The sequence below is a fragment of the Porites lutea genome, chromosome 7 (genome assembly GCF_958299795.1).
Source record: "Porites lutea chromosome 7, jaPorLute2.1, whole genome shotgun sequence".
NCBI classification, from domain to species: Eukaryota; Metazoa; Cnidaria; class Anthozoa; order Scleractinia; family Poritidae; genus Porites; species Porites lutea.
The window spans coordinates 12,070,170-12,089,321 of record NC_133207.1 but is presented as its reverse complement, the minus strand read 5'-3'; the positions used below and the strand labels follow the sequence as shown (position 1 = coordinate 12,089,321).

The window sequence follows — 19,152 nt, the reverse complement described above, 5'->3', positions numbered from 1 at the left end:
TATGACTGCAAAAGTAAGTTCTTAATAAAAATTAGAAGTACCGCTGTTACTTATTGAGTAAATTTTCTTTGCTGACCATGCGTCCAGCTGAAGCTGAAACAAACTGGTAATTCCTTCCTCAATCAGAAGATGCTATTCACTTCGGGAGTATGCAGCCGTGCGGGGGCGGGGGGGACTATGATTTTCTACGTCAGAGGTGCGGTAATTCCATGCATCCAATAATTGGACAATCTAACGTCTTTTAACAGATGAACAGGAGTTAGGATGGAGTGAGTGGTCAGCATACACTCCCTGTAACAGCAGATGTATGAAGTATCGTCAGCGAGTCTGTTTCTCGCCGCGGTCGCATTGTCCCGGGGCCGACTCGCATGGAATTCAAACCGACCGCCGAAAATGCAGCCATGACGAATGTTACGGTAGGTCAAACATCCGGGTGTCTTCATACTTATAACAGATGGCTCACTTTAGTGACGACTTGTATTCATTCAGTTTAAACCGGTAAAATTTCTAACTAATAGTGATAAAGGCCGCGGAATACCCTTTCGTGAAGCATCCACTAGCAACACTGCATCGGTTTCCTCGTGCTGGAATAAGCTGTTCATTGCGTGCACTGCTGCCTCACCCCCTGATTTGTGTCCGCGCAAACCTGAAGTAAGCCACTCGACTCTAGTATGTCACGCACTTCCCAATAATTCTTCTGATTACTTCCCCCACTCCTATTGGTCGGACTTTACCGTTACCCTTATCCAGCGGGATAAGACTGACTTGCTAGAATCGGCTCAATAGTCGTGGGATCAACGATTCTGTGCACAACTGATGGGTCAGAGTTGCAAGAGCGTCGCACAAATTAGAGTCAGATTTCGTGAATGACTTGTGATCAAGGATCCTTTGAAATCCATTAGCGTCTACATTTGAGGGATCTCCAGCACCTTTAGTTCTTAGTGCTGCTTCTCTAATCATCTCACCAGCTAGTGATCTCATTATTAGCTGACTCGTGCACCTCCTCATCTGGACCAAACAGCAGCTCTCCCAGCTTAGCTGGTTTCGCTTTTGGGAGCTTGCCATGCAGTTGCGTCGTGACGTCATCAGTCAGGGATAATTCACCTCCATAGCCATCATCAGTAAGGTATCTTAGGATGGAGTTTATTTGCCCTTCCATGATAAGCTTCGCAGATATCTTTGCTTTGTGCAGAGGATCTTTTCTTTGGGATCTAACTAGGCGTTTTTGGATCGTTCGTCCTTCTCGTAACAGCTCAACAGTGCTAGCCTCTTTGCTTCGCATTCTTGATGATCCTTTGCCTTAAACTTTTGACTTGGTTTTTGCATCCCTGGAGCCAAAAGAAAAAAAGCTGCTTTCAAAGCTGTATGCTGACTCCCGACCTGTTGTTCCAGTCATTTATGTGCTTTGTAAGTTTATCAATAAATTCTCTGCCGATTTTCCCGTACGGAACTAAGAAGGTGTTTTTGGTTCGAGGTTATCTCAATATACGCGTTGATGATTTCTGAGTTGACTGTTATCACTTTTCCTTCCGATTGACTGCAAACAATCGATTAAGGCGTGTCCACATTAGTTGAAAATTCCGCCGGCAAGGAGCCTGGCACCTCAGCAAATATGATCTCATTAGCCGTTTCGTCACGCTCTTCGTCTAATTATTCCTCGGAGACTTGAAATGCAGTCGTATGCAAATTCAAGCTATCATTCGGCGGGAAATTAGCATTTTGGCTTCCTTGTCTTAATCATTTTGATTATTTTCATCATCAGAAATTGTAATTCTTGTTTGCGACTGAAAGTTCCCTGAGTCGTTTGTCACTCTGGACTCCTCTGGAGTAGTATCCACAGAGCATTTTTGCAATCTTTTGAGTCTTGCGTTCTGATCCCTCAGGTTTCGGGCTTCTATACCAAGATTTTCACAGCCCATTTCGTCCCATAGTCGTTTCGTCACTTCAATGTACCCTTTCTTTCTACCATCATTTTCATGACCCGTCTTTTACAATCCAATACATCTCAATTTATTTGCTCAGTCCATTTTATAAGTTTACTGCTTTTCTAGACATCTCTCTCTCTCCTCCTCCTCCTCCTGTTAATAACAACAGTAATAATAAATAGACAGGGTATTGTCTTAAACTTATCACGCAGTTAGATTAAAGGGATAAACGACATCTGAAAGTGACGCATTATGTTCAGTCGGAATCCTCTTTCACCCAATACGGATTATTTGTACATGGAAATTTTTGTACTTAGCCACTAACCATGGCTAAATGTCTTATTGTATAAAAAAAAAGAATGCCTAATTTCCGTCACATTTTAATCCGAGCGCTTGCCTGATTCTGTTTTTAGCGCCAGTCGATGGTAACTGGGGACGATGGGCTGCATGGGATGCCTGTGACAAGTCCTGTGGTTACGGCAAACAGAAAAGAAGGAGAACATGCAGTGACCCAGCGCCCAAATTTGGCGGCAAAACATGTCCAGGAGCGGATACACAATTCCGAATGTGCAATATGATGGCGTGTCTTGATAGTAGGTGGAATTTGTACTTTCCTTTGCTTTAAATCAAGTGTTATTTAAAGAAAGGAAAATCTTTGTAAGTTGACTGCGGTCCCGAAAGAGAACTGAAAGCTCCTCTCAAACCAACAACTGTATGAGGATAGCCTTTCACCACGTTTGAGGTCTAAGTAAGAAAAGGACTTAAGCCTTTGCTTCCCGCAACAAAAAAGACATCTGATTTGAGTCCTACATTCTGCATTCTAGTTAATTGTTTAAAGCATTCAGAACAATTGTTTTGACTGGCCAAGATTGAGTAAAATATTATTACATTAAAAGCGCCATTACAGAACCATTGAAAAGGGTGCTCTGTAAGTCACTAAATTATACAAAGAAATATTAACCTTAAAATAAGGCCATACGAATTGAAAATAAAGTGTTTTTTTGCAATATTTGGTCAAGGTATGTTGAGGATTGTAAGCTGTAGGAAAATTTGCGGGCAATCCTGGACATGCGCGATTTAGTTTTAGGCACTTTTTCCTCTATGTTAGTAAATTTCAACGCTTATGACTGAAAATCGAAAGTAGAAAAGGCTAGTGATAGGCAGCATATCATTATGCTGCTGGTGGGCGGCGCCGATACCACTTTCACTATTATCCTATGATTTTTGTACTTGAATAGATGATGGTCACTAAATAATAGCTTGAGATATTTCTTAAGGTTGGATGAATCTGGCTTTAGGTGATTGATGTTTCTTAGTCTATCCAGTATGGACGCGGTCTGTGTTAGTGCTTTGCCTTGTTGTAAGATTTTCAGTTTAATCTTGCGTTGGTAAATTGACTTTTTTGAGAGAGCCGAATTTTTGTGCGCTTTTGAGCACTTTTGATGTCGACACTGACAAACCTTTTTCACTTCCTATTTGTTCTAGACTCAGTAGATTGCAATTTCGATCAAGATTATTGTCACTGGACAAATGCATGGAGCACCTCTCCGTCATTCAAATGGTACCGCCATAGGGGTCCCACCCCTAGTAGAAATACAGGACCAAACGGCGATCACGGTGGCAAAAATGGTGTGTTTTTATTTACGTTAGTGTTTCTTTTACACAATCCAAAAACTGTTCTCAATCTATGCTCATAAGTATTCTTTTTAGCTTAAAACGATATTATTTTTCCCTTCCATGAGAGCTTCGTTAGGCAGCCCACATATAGCAGGGAACAAACGTGAACCCAACATTTTGTGACGCGTTTTAGCACAAGGTCAAATTTGTCATGCTTAAATTCATTTACCCGAAACATTCGATAATTGGAACTGAACTAATGAGAACAAACAGGCCGCTAGGAAACCCAAACACAGCCAGTGCTTGATGATATTTTAAGAGTAGGATAATAGGGCTACATGTAGAGCTTTACGGCTTCATGGTGTTAAATTGTCCTGGTTTAAGCGGACTGAGAAATTTTTCGTTATTTTTTGCCTAGGGTATTACCTTTACATCGAGTCTTCGTACCCTGCGAGGTTTGGATATAAGTCTCAGTTGATGAGCGAATTATTCGAGCCAACTGAAGAGAGGTGTCTCAGCTGGTGGTACAGCATGCACGGAAGGACCGTGGGGACACTTAATGTATACCATATAAACAGCCGATCGGGGAATAAGACGAGAATTTGGTCAAAATCTGGAGAGCAAGGAAAAGACTGGAAACAGACGCATATTTCATTCAGTTCCGACTCTAAATACAGAGTAAGTAAGGCATTCTGAGTCTGGAAGCCCAAAATAGAAAACAACAAAGATTAACGTCTAATAAAATAAGTGTTACTCAAAAGAGACTCTACTCTATAAAAACCTTAGTACGATGAACAAACCAATTTGCCGTACTCCCCAGATGGCCGAACAGTTCACCACAGTTATTTGGATATCCAAGTCAGTCGGAAACCTCAGTATGGCAGACAAACCCGTGAGGTGGATGTCCAGTTAGGCTACTCTTATGGTGGCAGGAGACAACCTAAACTGCCATTCATCACAGTAAAGGGGACAGTCTAGTTAGGTGGACAGTAAGACAGACACGATGGTAATATGGATAACCCAGACGTCAGTTGGACACCTCGTTATGGTGAACTATCCACTAAGGTGGGCAGCCCAACTTGCCGTGAATCTCAACAGGGCAGATAGTTCAGTTAGGTTGACAGTATAAGACAGAAACCGCAATGAGTTAAACACACTAGTCCCCTCATGTGGTTAACAGCCTTACTGCTGAGACGATACCCTCTCTTTAAACGGAAACCACCATAAGGGCAGCAACCCATGGCCAGTCCATAAGGACACTTAAAACACTGAGATTTGCGTTCATCATCATCAGTGTGACAGGCGTTGAGTTAGTATTCATCTCAGTTTCTCATCAGACGACAAAACTGTAACATTTCTTGTTCCTTTTTTCTGTTTTCAGGTATTGTTTGAGGGATTACGTGGCCGAGGATACACGGGTGATATTGCTCTTGATGACATTCAGTTCAGAGAGGGCTCCTGCCTAAACAATGGATTCATCAAATTCTAATAGACGTAACTGAATTGTCTTTAAAGATATATTATGTACATATTCCGCATTACATAAATGCCTCCTAAACCCGCGCCAATAAGAATCATGAATCGAATGTTAATCGCTTCGATGTCAGTAAATCTTTTATGCAGAACAGGCAGAATAATCTAAGTCCGAGGAAAAGAATGGGGAAATACCACTAATGTGAATAATATATTATGTACCTACCAACTTCAGGTCAATGTTTTTTCTTTTTTCTTCGGTTTATACATTGTGTTCGTCTCGTTTCGTTTCGTTTTATTTTAATCATTTATTTTTCGTAGTACCGGAACATTTCAAATTATGTGAATTTAGGTTACTGCCATTCATAACGCAGTTTCCACCGCCTCGCAGTACAGCACAACAAAAATGCTGCTCAAGTCTGCTGTGCCATAAAAAAAAAAGTTTTAGCCTTTTCTTGTGTTCAGCACATGAAGCAAACATTTTTTTTCCCGTTAAGTTTCAAAGCAACAAACTATACGCAGTTTATTAAATCGTTTTTAAATCGGTCATCACAGGTCTTTCAATTTCTTTGCCCCCGAATGCTTAGTAGTTGCAAATATTTGCTGTTTTGAAATCGTTTTTTATTGGATAGATGTAGTTAGAAAATCATAGAATTAGAGAAATATCACTTATTCTCTTTTTTTCCAAACTTTGTTAGTGGACAGTTTACCCTGGATGTTGTAGCCATTTGACGGAAATTTAGAAATATGGCAATTTGGTGGTTTTTCTGTATACCCCACGAAAAACTATTTGCTATTTTAATGCTATTTTTGCTTGCTCTGTATTTATTCCATCGTTTACCAGTGGAAAGACTACATTTCTTCACTGATAGTCACATACTCTGTTTAATTGTCTTTACCAGTCAGAGTCATTTGTTTGTAGATTACCCATCATAGAATCGCTAGAGCGGTACAATATGTTTATCGGTGCAAGCTTTTTAATCTATTAATTATCTCAATAACAAAATGCTCGAATCTGATTGGATCTTAACAGCCCGTAATCGGATACGTCCAATCGTAAATTTAAACAGCCAGTGAAAATCAAGTCGCCTTTTACTGGACAAGGAAATTTGACGGCATAGCCCATAACAAGCGATAAAACTCAATGAAAAGATAATGAGTGAATAGGCTGTCAGGCTTCAGCTTGAAAAGAAAAATCGAGGAAATTAATAGTCCAGTGATTTTTATTCTTCAATCTTTGACACATGTTAACCCCCTTAATTTAGAAAGTATTCGGACCTCGATTTACCAAAAATTGTAAGCAATGTTTTTGCTTCGGAAGCTGTAACTTTATGTAATAAGAACTTTGTACTTACATTAACTAAGGTTCCAATACTGAGATTCTCTCATTTTGTTATTGACACAATCAACAAGTAATAGGACTGCGTGACGTACAATTCAGGGGGTTTTCGGGCTCGTCATTTCATATCGGCCTCGATCAGCCGATTTGAAATTATTCGCCCGATTACTCCCTGAATTGTATTTCACTCTGTCCTATTACCCTCACGTATCACTTACTATCATGTAGAAAAGATCTCTATTTCCGTCACCTCAAACACTCAAGGAAACCAAGGAAATCACGTGGCTGAAAGTGAAAGCTCGAAATTTATTTTCACTAAGGCTTCGTAAAGCGGAATATGTTAGGGATGACGGAAGTAGACATGCCTCAGTAATTAGTTGATTAACCTTTTTAATGGAGGCCTTTCTTATTGACTATTTATAACTTTATTTATAGAAAAACATTATGTAAACAATTATTTATATGCTTTATTAAACGATGTTTGTACAGAAAACAAGCGGACTATAAGTATAAAGCGGCAATATTAAATGTCGCATGTTTCCTCCTCCTGACAGACGTAATTTAACCTCGGTTAGTAACGTCTGCAAAGAAGCGCCGAGTTCTTGTGTTCTGGGCTCCCAACGGACTTAACGAATTATCTCAAGTACGTTTCGAACTTCCTTTCATCTTGATTGGCAAATCGACAATTGCTTTTTTAACAGACCATGGCGCCTACTCAAATCCTGGCACACAGGTGGGGTCTCCATTGGAAACGCTTGCTACGCAGGCTAAGGTGGGGGCCCAGAATTAAGTTTCGTCTGTGGCTCAGGTAGACGTGCCACATGTCGACCTCACAAGTTAAAGCTAGCGGAGCGAGCTTTTTAGGCCGGGAAGCGGCCGAGCGAGCGACGAAGAGGTTCATTCCACGCTATATTAAATCGGACGATAAAGGACTTTATTGAAAATATATGGCGCAGGCTACTATGAGATTGTTCAAAGTAAGATCTTGCTATATAATTAGGCCTAGGCCCAGGCTCCCTTCCGTATTTGAAGAAAAATTCACAACCCAGAAAAATTACGAGTAGATATTTGCGAGTTTCATCAGCATTGCCGGCCGGGGGTATAACCCATTATTCGAGCAGATTTAATCTTATTTGGAGTTTTTTGTCCTAAATGAAGGTAAAAATGTTATAATCATGAGTACTTACCAAAAGTCAAGTTGGCCTAACCGGTAATTTTGAAAATGAAACAGGCTTTTTAGCCGAGAGTTTTCCTCATCCATCACTGCCGTGCTTACAAGTACAGTAAAGTCAGTGACAAAGTACAAGTAAAGTCAGTGACTGGTCTGGCTGGACACATATTACATAAATCACCATTAAGCGCTATCCAGCTTTTGAACAAGTGGGACCTGATCCGGGGGGATACCTTAAGAAGTTTTACGTAGGGAGGCTCCGCCCCGCGGTCCAACCCATCAACCTCCCCACCTCCAAAGCCAGGGAAAAGCGCCCTGGGTACGAGGTTGCCAACCCATTACCCTTTTATATACCATTATTGACAGAGAAGGTACCCCTTTTCTATACCTTTTATTCTGTTGACAAATGGTACCCCTTTCACATACCTAGGTTGGAACTTTACATTCCTTTTAACTGTTGTAAATGCATTTCCTTTATAATATGAATAAATCACCAAACCAGAACGTTTTCTCCTTTTTTCTGCAGCGTCTGTTAGCCTTCCGGGGTCTTTTTACCTACCGAAATGTGCAGATTCCCTACCCTTTCAAATACTTCAACAAGTGAAATCCCCACCCTTTCATATACCTGTAGCCTGAAAATGGTACCCCTTTTAGGTGAAGCCTCCCCGTATAGGCCATTATAGGGAGTAACCCCCCCCCCCTTCCCCCCGGACATATTTAAAATGTTGACTGGACGGCTCCGGCCGTCCAGTTCTTACCGTAGTGGATCTCAGTTTGATATGTGAAAAAGATTTCTGTCTATTTAACGACGATAACAATCGGCTTCTGATCAGTGCTAATATGTTTTACAGAGGTACAAACAGCAATTGTTTACAAACTTGAAATTTATTAAGTTTTTGAATGGATGTTGATACTTGTATTAATATAAATCTAAGCCACCCCTCGTAGTACATAGCGTACATGGGGTCTGGCGGGTTTTAAGGTACTAGAACTGCTATGAAGTCAAAATATGATCATGCTAATAAAATTGCTTATTAAAAATGAAGCATTTTCGTTAAATAGAAGCCGAGAAAACGAAGGCCAAAGTTGGTATCTAAGAGCGCTATTTTGGAAATATTAATACAGTGAAACTTCTATTAAGCGGACACCTTCGGGACCTTCCCAAGTGTCCGCTTAATGTAGGGTTTCCGCTTAATACAGGTTGTAAAAATTGCGCAATGTTTATTAACGATCAACATTCAACGTTTACTCTATACTGTGATAAAGTCGCATGTTGTTAAAGAAGCTATGCAGAGTTCAAGTTCATTACCTTTCTTACCAAATTCAATTTGTTTGTAAATGCAAAAACATTAACTGACTTCGGTCCGTATTTCAAGGACGTAATCCAATACTTCTATTGCCCGGAGTAGTCAACCGATAAAAATCGGTATCGATTTATCAATCGATAAATCGATAAAAATCGGTAAATCTGATTGGATTGATATCGATTGTATCGATCAATTGGTAGAAATCGATGACAAACTCGTTTCGTTTATCGATTTATCTAGATTTTACCGATTCCATCGATTTTTATTCTGTTCATCCCAAAATAAAGAATGCATGCAAACAGTGAATTTGTTGTCAATAGAGTTGCAATTGAGGGTCGAAGGATCAAACAATTTATTATCACTTTTTTAATTAAATTAAAAGTTTAAAAAAATCTTATCTTTTATTTATTTATTCATTTATTTATTTAACCTCTTTCACCATGATTACAATGCTAAGAAAGACTAGGGAAAAAAAACATTTGAACAAGACACAAAAACGAGGGACGAAGGTGAGGGACACATAACACCGGGGGGGGGGGGGGTACTCCCATACATTACCTATACGGGTATGTGCCGCCCAATTAACGGGGTCGCGATTTTGAAGCTCCTAGAACGGGGTATCCATTTCAGAGGCGTTTTCTAGAACGGGGTATAAAAACTTGTGGATCACGGCTTTATCTTCTGCTTAAAATTGTTGCTGATTATAATAAAGCATTTATTTGATGTATAAGTCGAACAAATAAAGAAATATCTTTTTAAAAAAACAGGGCTATTTCAATTTACAAACTTTCCAAAACGGAGTATAAAAAATTGGCCCATTTCTAGAATGGGGTATCAGTTTTAGGGCGAGTTCTAGAACGGAATATAAAAAATTGGCCCATTTCTAGAACGGGGTATCAATTTTAGGGGAAATTATTTTTTAGAACGGGGTGCCAATTTGGAGTCCCGGGCGGCACATACCCACCCAAAAAATACCCAAGTGCCCCGCCCCGGGACACAACAGAGCGAAGCTCCAAATTAAGTGTGCCCTTACGGAAAATACACAAATACTAACTATGTAAACATTAAACATAAAAACATTATAAAAAGTATAAAAATCCTATTTGTAAAAAAGATAAGAGTGAATCCCTCCCGCTGCCGATGAAAAGTCTCAGTCAGTAGTAGCAGCTGCCAGCAAATAGAAGATTACGTGACCTACTGCATTTGCAGCAGATCGACTTCCAGGTGTTAAAGTTAGTGACGTCATAGTTTGTACAAAAAGCAGCCGAATAGCGTTGGAGTATGTGAGATTTAAACTGATTAAGAGAACTAAGAGTACGAGTAGATTCAGGTAACGTGTTCCAGAGTTTAGCAATACGATTAAAGTAACTAAACTGAAAGAGCTTTGTAAGGCACTTGGGAATTACTACGTCTTGATCAGAGCTGTGGCGAGTGAGACGAGTGCCTTTAGGCTTGACATAATCATCTATGGGTAAGATGTAAGTGTCCAGGGCGAAACTTGAAATAAAAAATAGTGAATGGCATAATACTATTGCGGCGCAAAAATGCGAGCATCCTATTTGCCTTAGCTAAGATAGTGTTAATGTGAGTGTCCCATGTGAGGTCCGGCGAGATGTCACTCCGAGGTCTTTTACTTGAGTGACACGTTTAAGTGAGTTGTTGTTCAACTTGTAACGCGTAGCGAAATGGGAGGCGCTTAGGTGTGACGGTTAGGTGCCAATTATCGCTCCAGCAATGCAGACTGTCCAGGTCCTTTTGGAGTGACTCACAATCTTGTAGACTATCAATGACACTGGAACATTTTGAGTCACGAGCGATGAGTGCGATACGATTCTGTATCACCGGCGGGAGATCGTTCACATAAACTAAAAACTGCAGAGGACCGAGGATACTGCCCTGAGGGACTCCTGATGGAACTGGAGAACGGTTAGAAATGAAACCGTGGACCCAGCACTGCTGACCGCGTCCACCTACTGATAGCTCTCGAACCACTGAAGAAGTTTCCCGCTGACTCCGTATTGGGAGAGTTTCAGAAGCAGCCTTTGGTGGCACTCACACTGTCGAAAGCCTTTGCGAGATCCAAATACACAATGTCCGACTGCAGGCCCTTATCCTTATCTAGAGACTGGCCAATCTCTTTAAAACCCGCTTTAAAGTCTTCTTCTGACGGCCGATATTGGCCAGGTTTGTAAGCGCCAAGTTTTTTCACGATTTAGATCTGCCATCCTTTCAAAATAACATCAGTTTCGCGTGTAGTTACTTGCCGGAGTAGTCAATAGACAAATCGAAATCGAGAAAAATCGTTAGTGATCAAGTGATTTTATCGAGTACTAATGGTAAACGGTGAAAAGCTATCTAGGGAAATCTTTTAGCCTGAATTTCGGGCATTTCTTCGACTCTAGAGGATGTCTGAAATTCAGGCTGGGAAATCTGTTTTCTAATTGTATTTCTCGTGTTACTTGCCTGCGAGAACTGCGAATGTAATTAAACCGAACCGTTTTTGTTATTATGTACAAAAGAAGAGACTATAAAGGGGACAGAGAGGCCATCCCCCATATACACCCTGTTCCATAGGTAATTCGTCTCGAGTTATTTTTAACACCACAGATGTCAAGGGGGATTAGACAACAGCCAATCACATAGCGCGAATGTGTTCCGCGTGGATGACCCACGCTGAGAGCCACACGTCCTTCACGAAATGACGCAGAACAAAATGGGGGAAGACGCGGGGAGCGATTTTGCTATTCCTTTTGTCGACGAAAACGACTACGGCGAGATTTCTGCGAAAGCTGTGTTAGCGAAACCGAAATTAAAAAAGAATCGCCCTTCCTCTCTTGTATAGAGCTAACAGTAGAGCAGGGAAATCCTTAACACACTGAATATTCTCTCAGGATCATTTATAATTTACAGTTTGAAGAAAGCAATTTCTGGTTTGATGTTTATTTTTTTCAGTCTTTATAGCGATTATTCCTACCCACTTACTTTGTCAGTTGTAGGCGAACCCTCCTAAAGCTGAATTTCAAGGGACCATATTCAAGCTCAGAAAGAGAAATAAAATTTCGTCGTTGCTTATTTACGTCCTCCATAAAACGCGAAATTAGGCATTTTCACGTCGTAGTCGTGCAAAAACGGGAAAGAAATGAACAAAAAAAGTGTGTTGCACGTGCGAAGTTGTTGTTTTGCTAATTAAACCTATTGTTTTTTTGACGTTCTAGTTGTCGTCCGCGTCGTTGGATCTTAAACTCCCTAAATTGTACAAACGACCGGTTTCAATAGACCGGCGAAATTTCTCATTTTATTAAAGCACTGAGGTTACGACAACTTCGAGTTAAACTGATTTCAAGGGTTGTCAAAGAGTCCAGCGATTCCTTCACCGGCGAAAATTGTCTGATTGGTCGACGCGCGACCACGTGACATTGCCAAATTCAAAATGGCGGCAATACATCCATCGTTTGTTTATTCCAGTGGAAAGAAGTGAAATTGCGGCTTAATATGAGTTGCAAATGCACATACGGATATTTTTAGAATAGCCTAGACTTTTTATTATCCTTTTTCACCTATTCCTATGGGATTCGTTCCCTGCGATGCTCGCGTTTTGGCCGGTTTACCGGATTCAACTTTGCACTCTTCACGATCACGAAGGACAACAATATTTTTGATGAAAGCCGGGTCACTAGAAAGAACGGCCTTTGTTCACAGCTCTATGCAGCGGAGAAATAAGACACTATGGGTCCTTTGAAATTGCTTAGACACCTGGAAGTTATTTTATTACTTTTTTTACCGAAAAGATAAAGCAAAATTATGTCTTCTCCAGCAAGACTTTCTAATTTATGAAAAAGCTTGAACATGAGCTAAATGAACTGTAGTGTCTGCATTCATGTTCTTTTCATTGCAATTTTAATATCAAAACTTTAAAGCCGTCTATGACCGAGCAGGGTTTTTTTTTTCTTTTTTTCTTTTCAATGGTTACTGTGCTTGATCTGAATAAGATAATGAAATTTTTAAAATTAGGGCAATACTATAAATAAAAGAAGAGAACTTTGATTGCAAATATGTTAGTTGGAAAAAATACTGATTATACTATATGATCTTTTTACTATATAGGTTAGAAAAGTGATGAGTTGTCAAAAGTGCTACAAAGGAGTGAAAACCCAGATCTTTCCATTAATAAATTTTATTGACACTGTCAGGGACATATACTTTGCTTGAATACACATTTGTTCTTCAAAAATCTTGTTTGTGAAGCTGCACTTTGTTTGATTCAGGATCAATCAATCTTTTCTGAAGAGAAATGAACAATAAAGTATGTTAGCATGTCACTACTTCAACACTGCCTTAGCCAACAACTAAGAAGAAAGTCAACTTCATATAAAAAAAACAAAGTGAAAAATACTTCACTGTAAACCAACAACCGCTTCAAATATATATCACGTTAAATTCATGCAAAATGTAGACCTGATGAGAAGTTTGTAGGAAAAGAAACAAATGATAATTACAATGAAACTATAATGTTTGAATGAGATCTGTATTTGAGCGTTCTCTCATAATTCTGACAGAAGATCAAAATAGGAAACTGCATATCCTACACAACTGCATCCATCAACATGATCCAACTAAAATTTCATGAAGACTAAAAGTTAACTCCAAACTTTAAACTCCTGTAAGGTTTTTCCCAGGTTTGAATCACATTGAATGCATATTTAAACAGTAATTAGATCTGTGAAACATTAGAACAGTGCAATGTCGTGGAAGGTCTGGGACATTACTGAGACTCTAACAAAATCCTTTGGTGCGAGTTCCAAAGCCGCCTACTATTATTTTATTATGAGCCTGCTACTTAAAAACTTTTTGACAGCCCTGATATTGCACAGTTAATAAACACTGTTGGATATACACATGCAAGCGGTCCATGACCATCATGTTACCTATCCCTTAATCAAAAAACCTACAAATCGCCTTTTGCTGACTTTTTCACCTGATTTTGCATTAAATAGCCAGATTTGGTTGTTTTATGCTGAAAAGTGGATTTTTCTCAAAAAGCTTGGTACTTTGCTTACAGCTACAGTGTACATTGTAGAGCAGCTAGTCCCCTTTTGCTACGGCCCAAAGACTGGACACAGTGAACTCAAATGCTGTATTAGCCAATGGAATAATTCTAAGATGCATTTATGCTGTAGTAGCTAATAACATAAGATGTAAGAACCTGTGTTCCTGTTTCTTTATGATTCGTTTTACAAGGGATTTGAATCAGAGATCGTTAACATTGCCAGTGTCAAATCCTTGCTTGTCAAGCGAATCGGATGCGACAGTTACACCTCAAGATAACTATCCTATAAGCTAATACAGTGTTACTACATGTACATCTAAATTATTATTTCTTAGCTAATACACTGTTTGGGTTCTCTGTGGACAAAGAGAACTGTCTGTAATAATGAGCTGTCCATAAAGTGGTGCTTATACTTTCATTTACCAGCAATTCTTTTTATCTTAATATTCCAGATGGTATAAAAATTTGATTACGAAAAACTTACTATTTGAAACTGGCTACAGTGTTGATGGGATGCTACAGTGTACAATAATACTTTGAAGGGTCTGACTGCACTCTTATCGATCATAGTCATTGCCTCCTGTGAGCCAATTCATGGATGAATTTGATACATGTACAAAAGAAAATCCAACACTCAACAATCAGAAAGATGTAATACTATGTGACCTCATGATGGAACTTAAAGAAAGGAAATGTACATTATTTTTAAGTTACTTTTTTTTTCTTACCCTTTTTTTAAGTTATGTAAATTGGTCTTTTGTTGAAGAAAATGAAACAATGTCAAAAATTAATGTTTTGCTGTGCATGCATCAATCATGCAACCATGAATTTGACAAAGGTTTGGAATTGAAAACTAGACAAGTTTGTACTTGATGTACCAAATTTCTCACCGGCTGAAACTAACAAGCATGATGTGCCAATTTTTGGCTCTAGCTGACATCGTAAATAAGAAAACCCATATTTTGGAAATCATTTTTTGGCAAAACAAGAACTGATTATGCGTATACATATTATAAAACTTAAAAGTACTCAATCACAATTAATAAATACACAGTACAGGTAAACCCCCAATGCTAGCAATCTTCTGTGACCCAAAGAGGGCAAGTATGCTGGTGTAAAAAAAAAAAAAATAACTCCAAGGATTGCTCTACAGAGATATAACCATCCCTTTTCAGGGCTGTCATTACGTTTTGAAACAGCCATAGCAAATGAAGATTCACCCAATAAAGGTCCCAAAAATTTAAATTACCACCTTCAGCTTTCCACTTTGATCACCTGTAACATCAAGTGAGCTCAGCTGTAACAGGTGTTATGGGTTATGGCCCCTAATGACAGCTCTGCCTTTTTATTTTAGACAATTCTCAGTTTATGAAAAGCCAAAACATTTTTATTCAATCATTACATGTAGATCTCATTACACTTTTATCCTTCTTTGGAACATTACCTGCTATTTTTCAAGATTATTTCACAAAAAAAGACTTTACATAATTATCACAAATATACCTGATCAACATCTAATATAAAATTTTATTCTAATATTGTAGTCAATTTTTTATTACAGTTAATTTATAATTTTCTGTTCTTTTTGTGTATGGCAATGTATGCTAAAAATAAAAGAAAAAATAATATTTATGCTGAGATACAAAATTAACTGTGCACAACATACACGTATACATAGATTAACAGCGGTCAGTATAAAACACGGACTGCGGACTGCGGACCACGGACTGCGGACTGGGTATAAAATACGGACTAGGTATAAAACGCGGACTCCGGACTGAGTATAAAACACGGACTGGGTATAAAACGCGGACTACGGACTATGTAAATAAAAACAGCTTTAGAAAGGTAAAACTGAGAGAAATGGAAAGCGGACTAGCAAAAACAGTAGTCCCAGCTTTAACATTCCCTTGGCTGTTCACGTAGTCTATTCTTCCCACGGAGAAGGAAGGTTATGCCGGTACTCAAGGCAACTGAAATTTTACTCTGAATTTATGAAAAGAAGGAGTTAGAAGAGTAGAGATTTCAATTTGCAGTTTTAAACCAATAAGAAGCACCGAATTAAAAAAATGGTATTGGTGTTAGTCAGATCAGTAAAATTCTTATCGAATACCACAATTCCGTATGAGGACTGAATGAAGAACTCAGACGAGAAGGTCAATGTAGGGCATTCCGCGATGCACAAAAGCGGTATTTAGGGGGGAGGGCAAGGGGGGAGGGATTACTCACATATGTGAATAATAACCGCAATGAGTCATCCAACGTTATATTCCAAGCGATGATTATGATGACATGATTTACACCCTGCTCCTGATCCCTGGAAGGGGGTAGTACTGGGAATTCTTGGTGGGGGGTGGTGCCCGGTTCTCCGACTCCTGACCTTATTGCAGACCAAAAAATGTGATTTTCCACACCCATTTTCAGAACAGATCTCTAAAATCCATACCCATTTTCAGACCTGGCCTAATTTAGCCTGTTCCAGGTTCTCAGATAGTTGGGGAGACTCCCCAGTTTTTTCCCGTTTTATTTTCGTGTTCGCGCTTTCTCAATTCAGCGGACCCAACTATCTCGGAGCCTGGAACAGGTTAGGTATAATTAGGCAGAAATTATGTCATCATTACCAAGTTAGAGCGGAAACAAAACAAAAAATTCTCCAAATACATTTCAAATTCGCACATTTCTATTTCGTTTTTATTCATTTGGAATTGAAACGATAAATACGTCCATTCATATATGCTCCCATAGTTCCCTCGAAAAACAAAATGGGCAAAGTGTTTTCAGACCAAAAAGGCCCAAAACCCCTACCCTTCCCTTACATAAGGGAGTACCCCCCTGATCCTGACCTTTTCATCATTGTTAGAGACCGAGACAAGGTCTAAAAATGGGTGAAGAAAATAGCATTTTGATCTGGCTCATGATTCAGAGAACCGGGCGACACACCTCCACCAAGAATTCATGGGAGTATTTACAACTTTAACTCACGTGTCTTGCTATTTAGCGATCTTTTGATCTTATTTTTCCTTACCTAGAACCAATTAGCACTGTTTTTACCAAAGTAGTCCGTAGCCTGTATTTTATACCCAGTCCGCAGTCCGCAGTCCGCGTTTTATACCTAGTCCGTGTTTTATACCCAGTCCGTATTTTCCAGTCCGCGTTTTATACCTAGTCCGTATTTTATACTCAGTCCGCAGTCCGTAGTCCGCAGTCCGTAGTCCGTGTTTTATACTGACCGAGATTAACAGCCAAAGAATTCTCAGTGAAATACAGAGGGGCAAATTATTATGGAACAATCCACCTGAAAACATTAATGCCATGGCTGATTAAAAAAGATGTCTATAAGTACAAGTACAGAATAACTTCCAACAAACGTTCAGAAAATAGTTTAAATTGTAATATAAGGTGCCAAATATGATAGGGCTATTATTGTTCTCATTAAAAAAAAAAACAACTTTGTGCACGCATAATGCATGTACGGTCTCTAGGGAAAATACTATTTTTTTCACTTTCGATCGATCAAAATCGTGTCCCATTTACACACATTCTAAAGAGAAAACGCGCTGATTTAGATTTAGCGGTCTTCCTATTAATTATAATTATAATGATTATTATTCTGTTGCTCAAACGGCCCTCCACCAGCCTTTCAATTTTCTCTTGTGTTGGACTGTGGGGCGAGAAACTTTAACCTGAGCATAAAATGCCAGCGAAGCTTAATAAATAAAAATTCGAATGTTTGAGGATACACTGAACTAGACCTCCAGAGGGTCCCTGAACTTCAAAGATGCAAGTCGATATTTGGTACGAAAACGGTCCACACGTTTAACACAACTGCCGCTTCCGTGCACAGCGGTACAAGCTAATTTATATACATAACAAAGCCCAATAATTTTTCTTTCACTTCTTTACAATTTCCTGTTGTACCGATGTGCACGAAACTAACAGTAAGCATAGAATGTCAAAATTACCCACCTTTTTGGCATGCCTTTCGCACCCATGCCGGCGATTGCAAAGCCAATATCTCCGACAAATACCCACCACTGGGTTTGTCCGCCGTTTCCAAGGCGCTACATTTTCTAGAGAAAACATTCCACTCAAAACTTTCACCAAAATGTTTTTTGATCTCTTACTATGGCAAGAAAACCTCAACGCTATCACTGTCAAAAAAACAGCCATTATTTTTTCATCTCAACCGGCATTTTTGCCTCAGAGCCAATGACATTGCGCGAAATAGATCACGTGTCATTTTTAGTAGAGCATGCGCAGACATTTTTCGCCGGTGAAGCGATTCCTTTTTCCCAGGTGAGCGCAGACTCATTTCGCTTCAATATTCAGGAATGCTCTCGATCTTTTTACGCTTTCATTGCCTCTCGCCCGACATGTTTTGCACGGCGTTTGGTCATGCGAAACCTCCACGAAACATCCACGCCTCGCGCGAGGTAACTTTATCCCGATTCTAAAAATAACTCGAGACGAATTACCTATGGAATAGGGTGTATATGGGGGATGGCCTCTCTGTCCCCTTTATAGTCTCTCTGTACAAAAGGATCACGGTTTTAGAGAGACAGAATTTTCTGTCTGTAACATAGTTTCCACATTTTTTATTTTCATGTTTGTTGATCAGTTGTTACTTGTGGATGTGTTTTCTTAGCTGTAATAACTAACGTATGCCATAAAACAACACGTCGGACTTACCGTTATAAATCATGAAATATCATGAACATTGGATACTATTGATTTGACACAGCAATTTAGTTTGTCGATTTTCACCGATTTCCGTTATCAATCGATTATCGATACCGATCAGTTTTATCGATTGACTGCTCCGGGACTAGTGTCAATTCAGTCCAGTGTCCGCTTAATAGAAGTTTTTTAACAATAGAAATTAGCCAGAAACAACTTATTTTAGTCACGGCGTCCGCGTCCACTTAATAGAGGTGTCCGAGACGTTGATTTCGGGACCTGGCTTAGTGTCCGCTTAATAGAGGGTGTACGCTTAATTGGGGGTCCGCTTAATAGTGGTTTCACTGTAACCACAGGGCTGAAATCCGACGCGATCCTCTCAGTTGTTGACAGAAATGTTGCAATTTTCACAACCTGGCACGCGATAACGGGTTATGAGTTTCAAGTAAGCTAGGGCAAATTATAGCAAAATTCTCTTACATACTGCTTCCCAAAATAAAGTACGATTGTTTTGATATTTCTAAATCGCTTCCATGGCTGTAAAAGGCCTTCTAGAGACACATTAGATATATGATCCTTGCAAGGTCGATGACAGA

General features: G+C 39.4%; 1 protein-coding gene across 6 annotated transcripts in view; it reads left to right on the top strand.

The window, feature by feature from the left end:
• LOC140944267 (meprin A subunit beta-like) overlaps positions 1–6,850 on the top strand; it is a 16,486-nt gene extending 9,636 nt beyond the window's left edge. For 4 of the 6 annotated variants that reach the window (XM_073393397.1, XM_073393400.1, XM_073393398.1 and 1 more), the window contains exons 7-12: positions 1–13; positions 249–416; positions 2,339–2,518; positions 3,411–3,554; positions 3,961–4,220; positions 4,924–6,850. The exon at positions 1–13 is cut by the window's left edge and continues 206 nt beyond it. In XM_073393397.1, coding sequence (XP_073249498.1) covers positions 1–13; positions 249–416; positions 2,339–2,518; positions 3,411–3,554; positions 3,961–4,220; positions 4,924–5,031 — 873 coding nt within the window. In that variant the 3' untranslated portion in view covers positions 5,032–6,850. The remainder of the gene's footprint in view (positions 14–248; positions 417–2,338; positions 2,519–3,410; positions 3,555–3,960; positions 4,221–4,923) is intronic. The other 2 variants (XM_073393402.1, XM_073393401.1) reach the window with 2 other exon arrangements.
• The last annotated feature ends 12,302 nt before the right edge of the window (positions 6,851–19,152 follow it).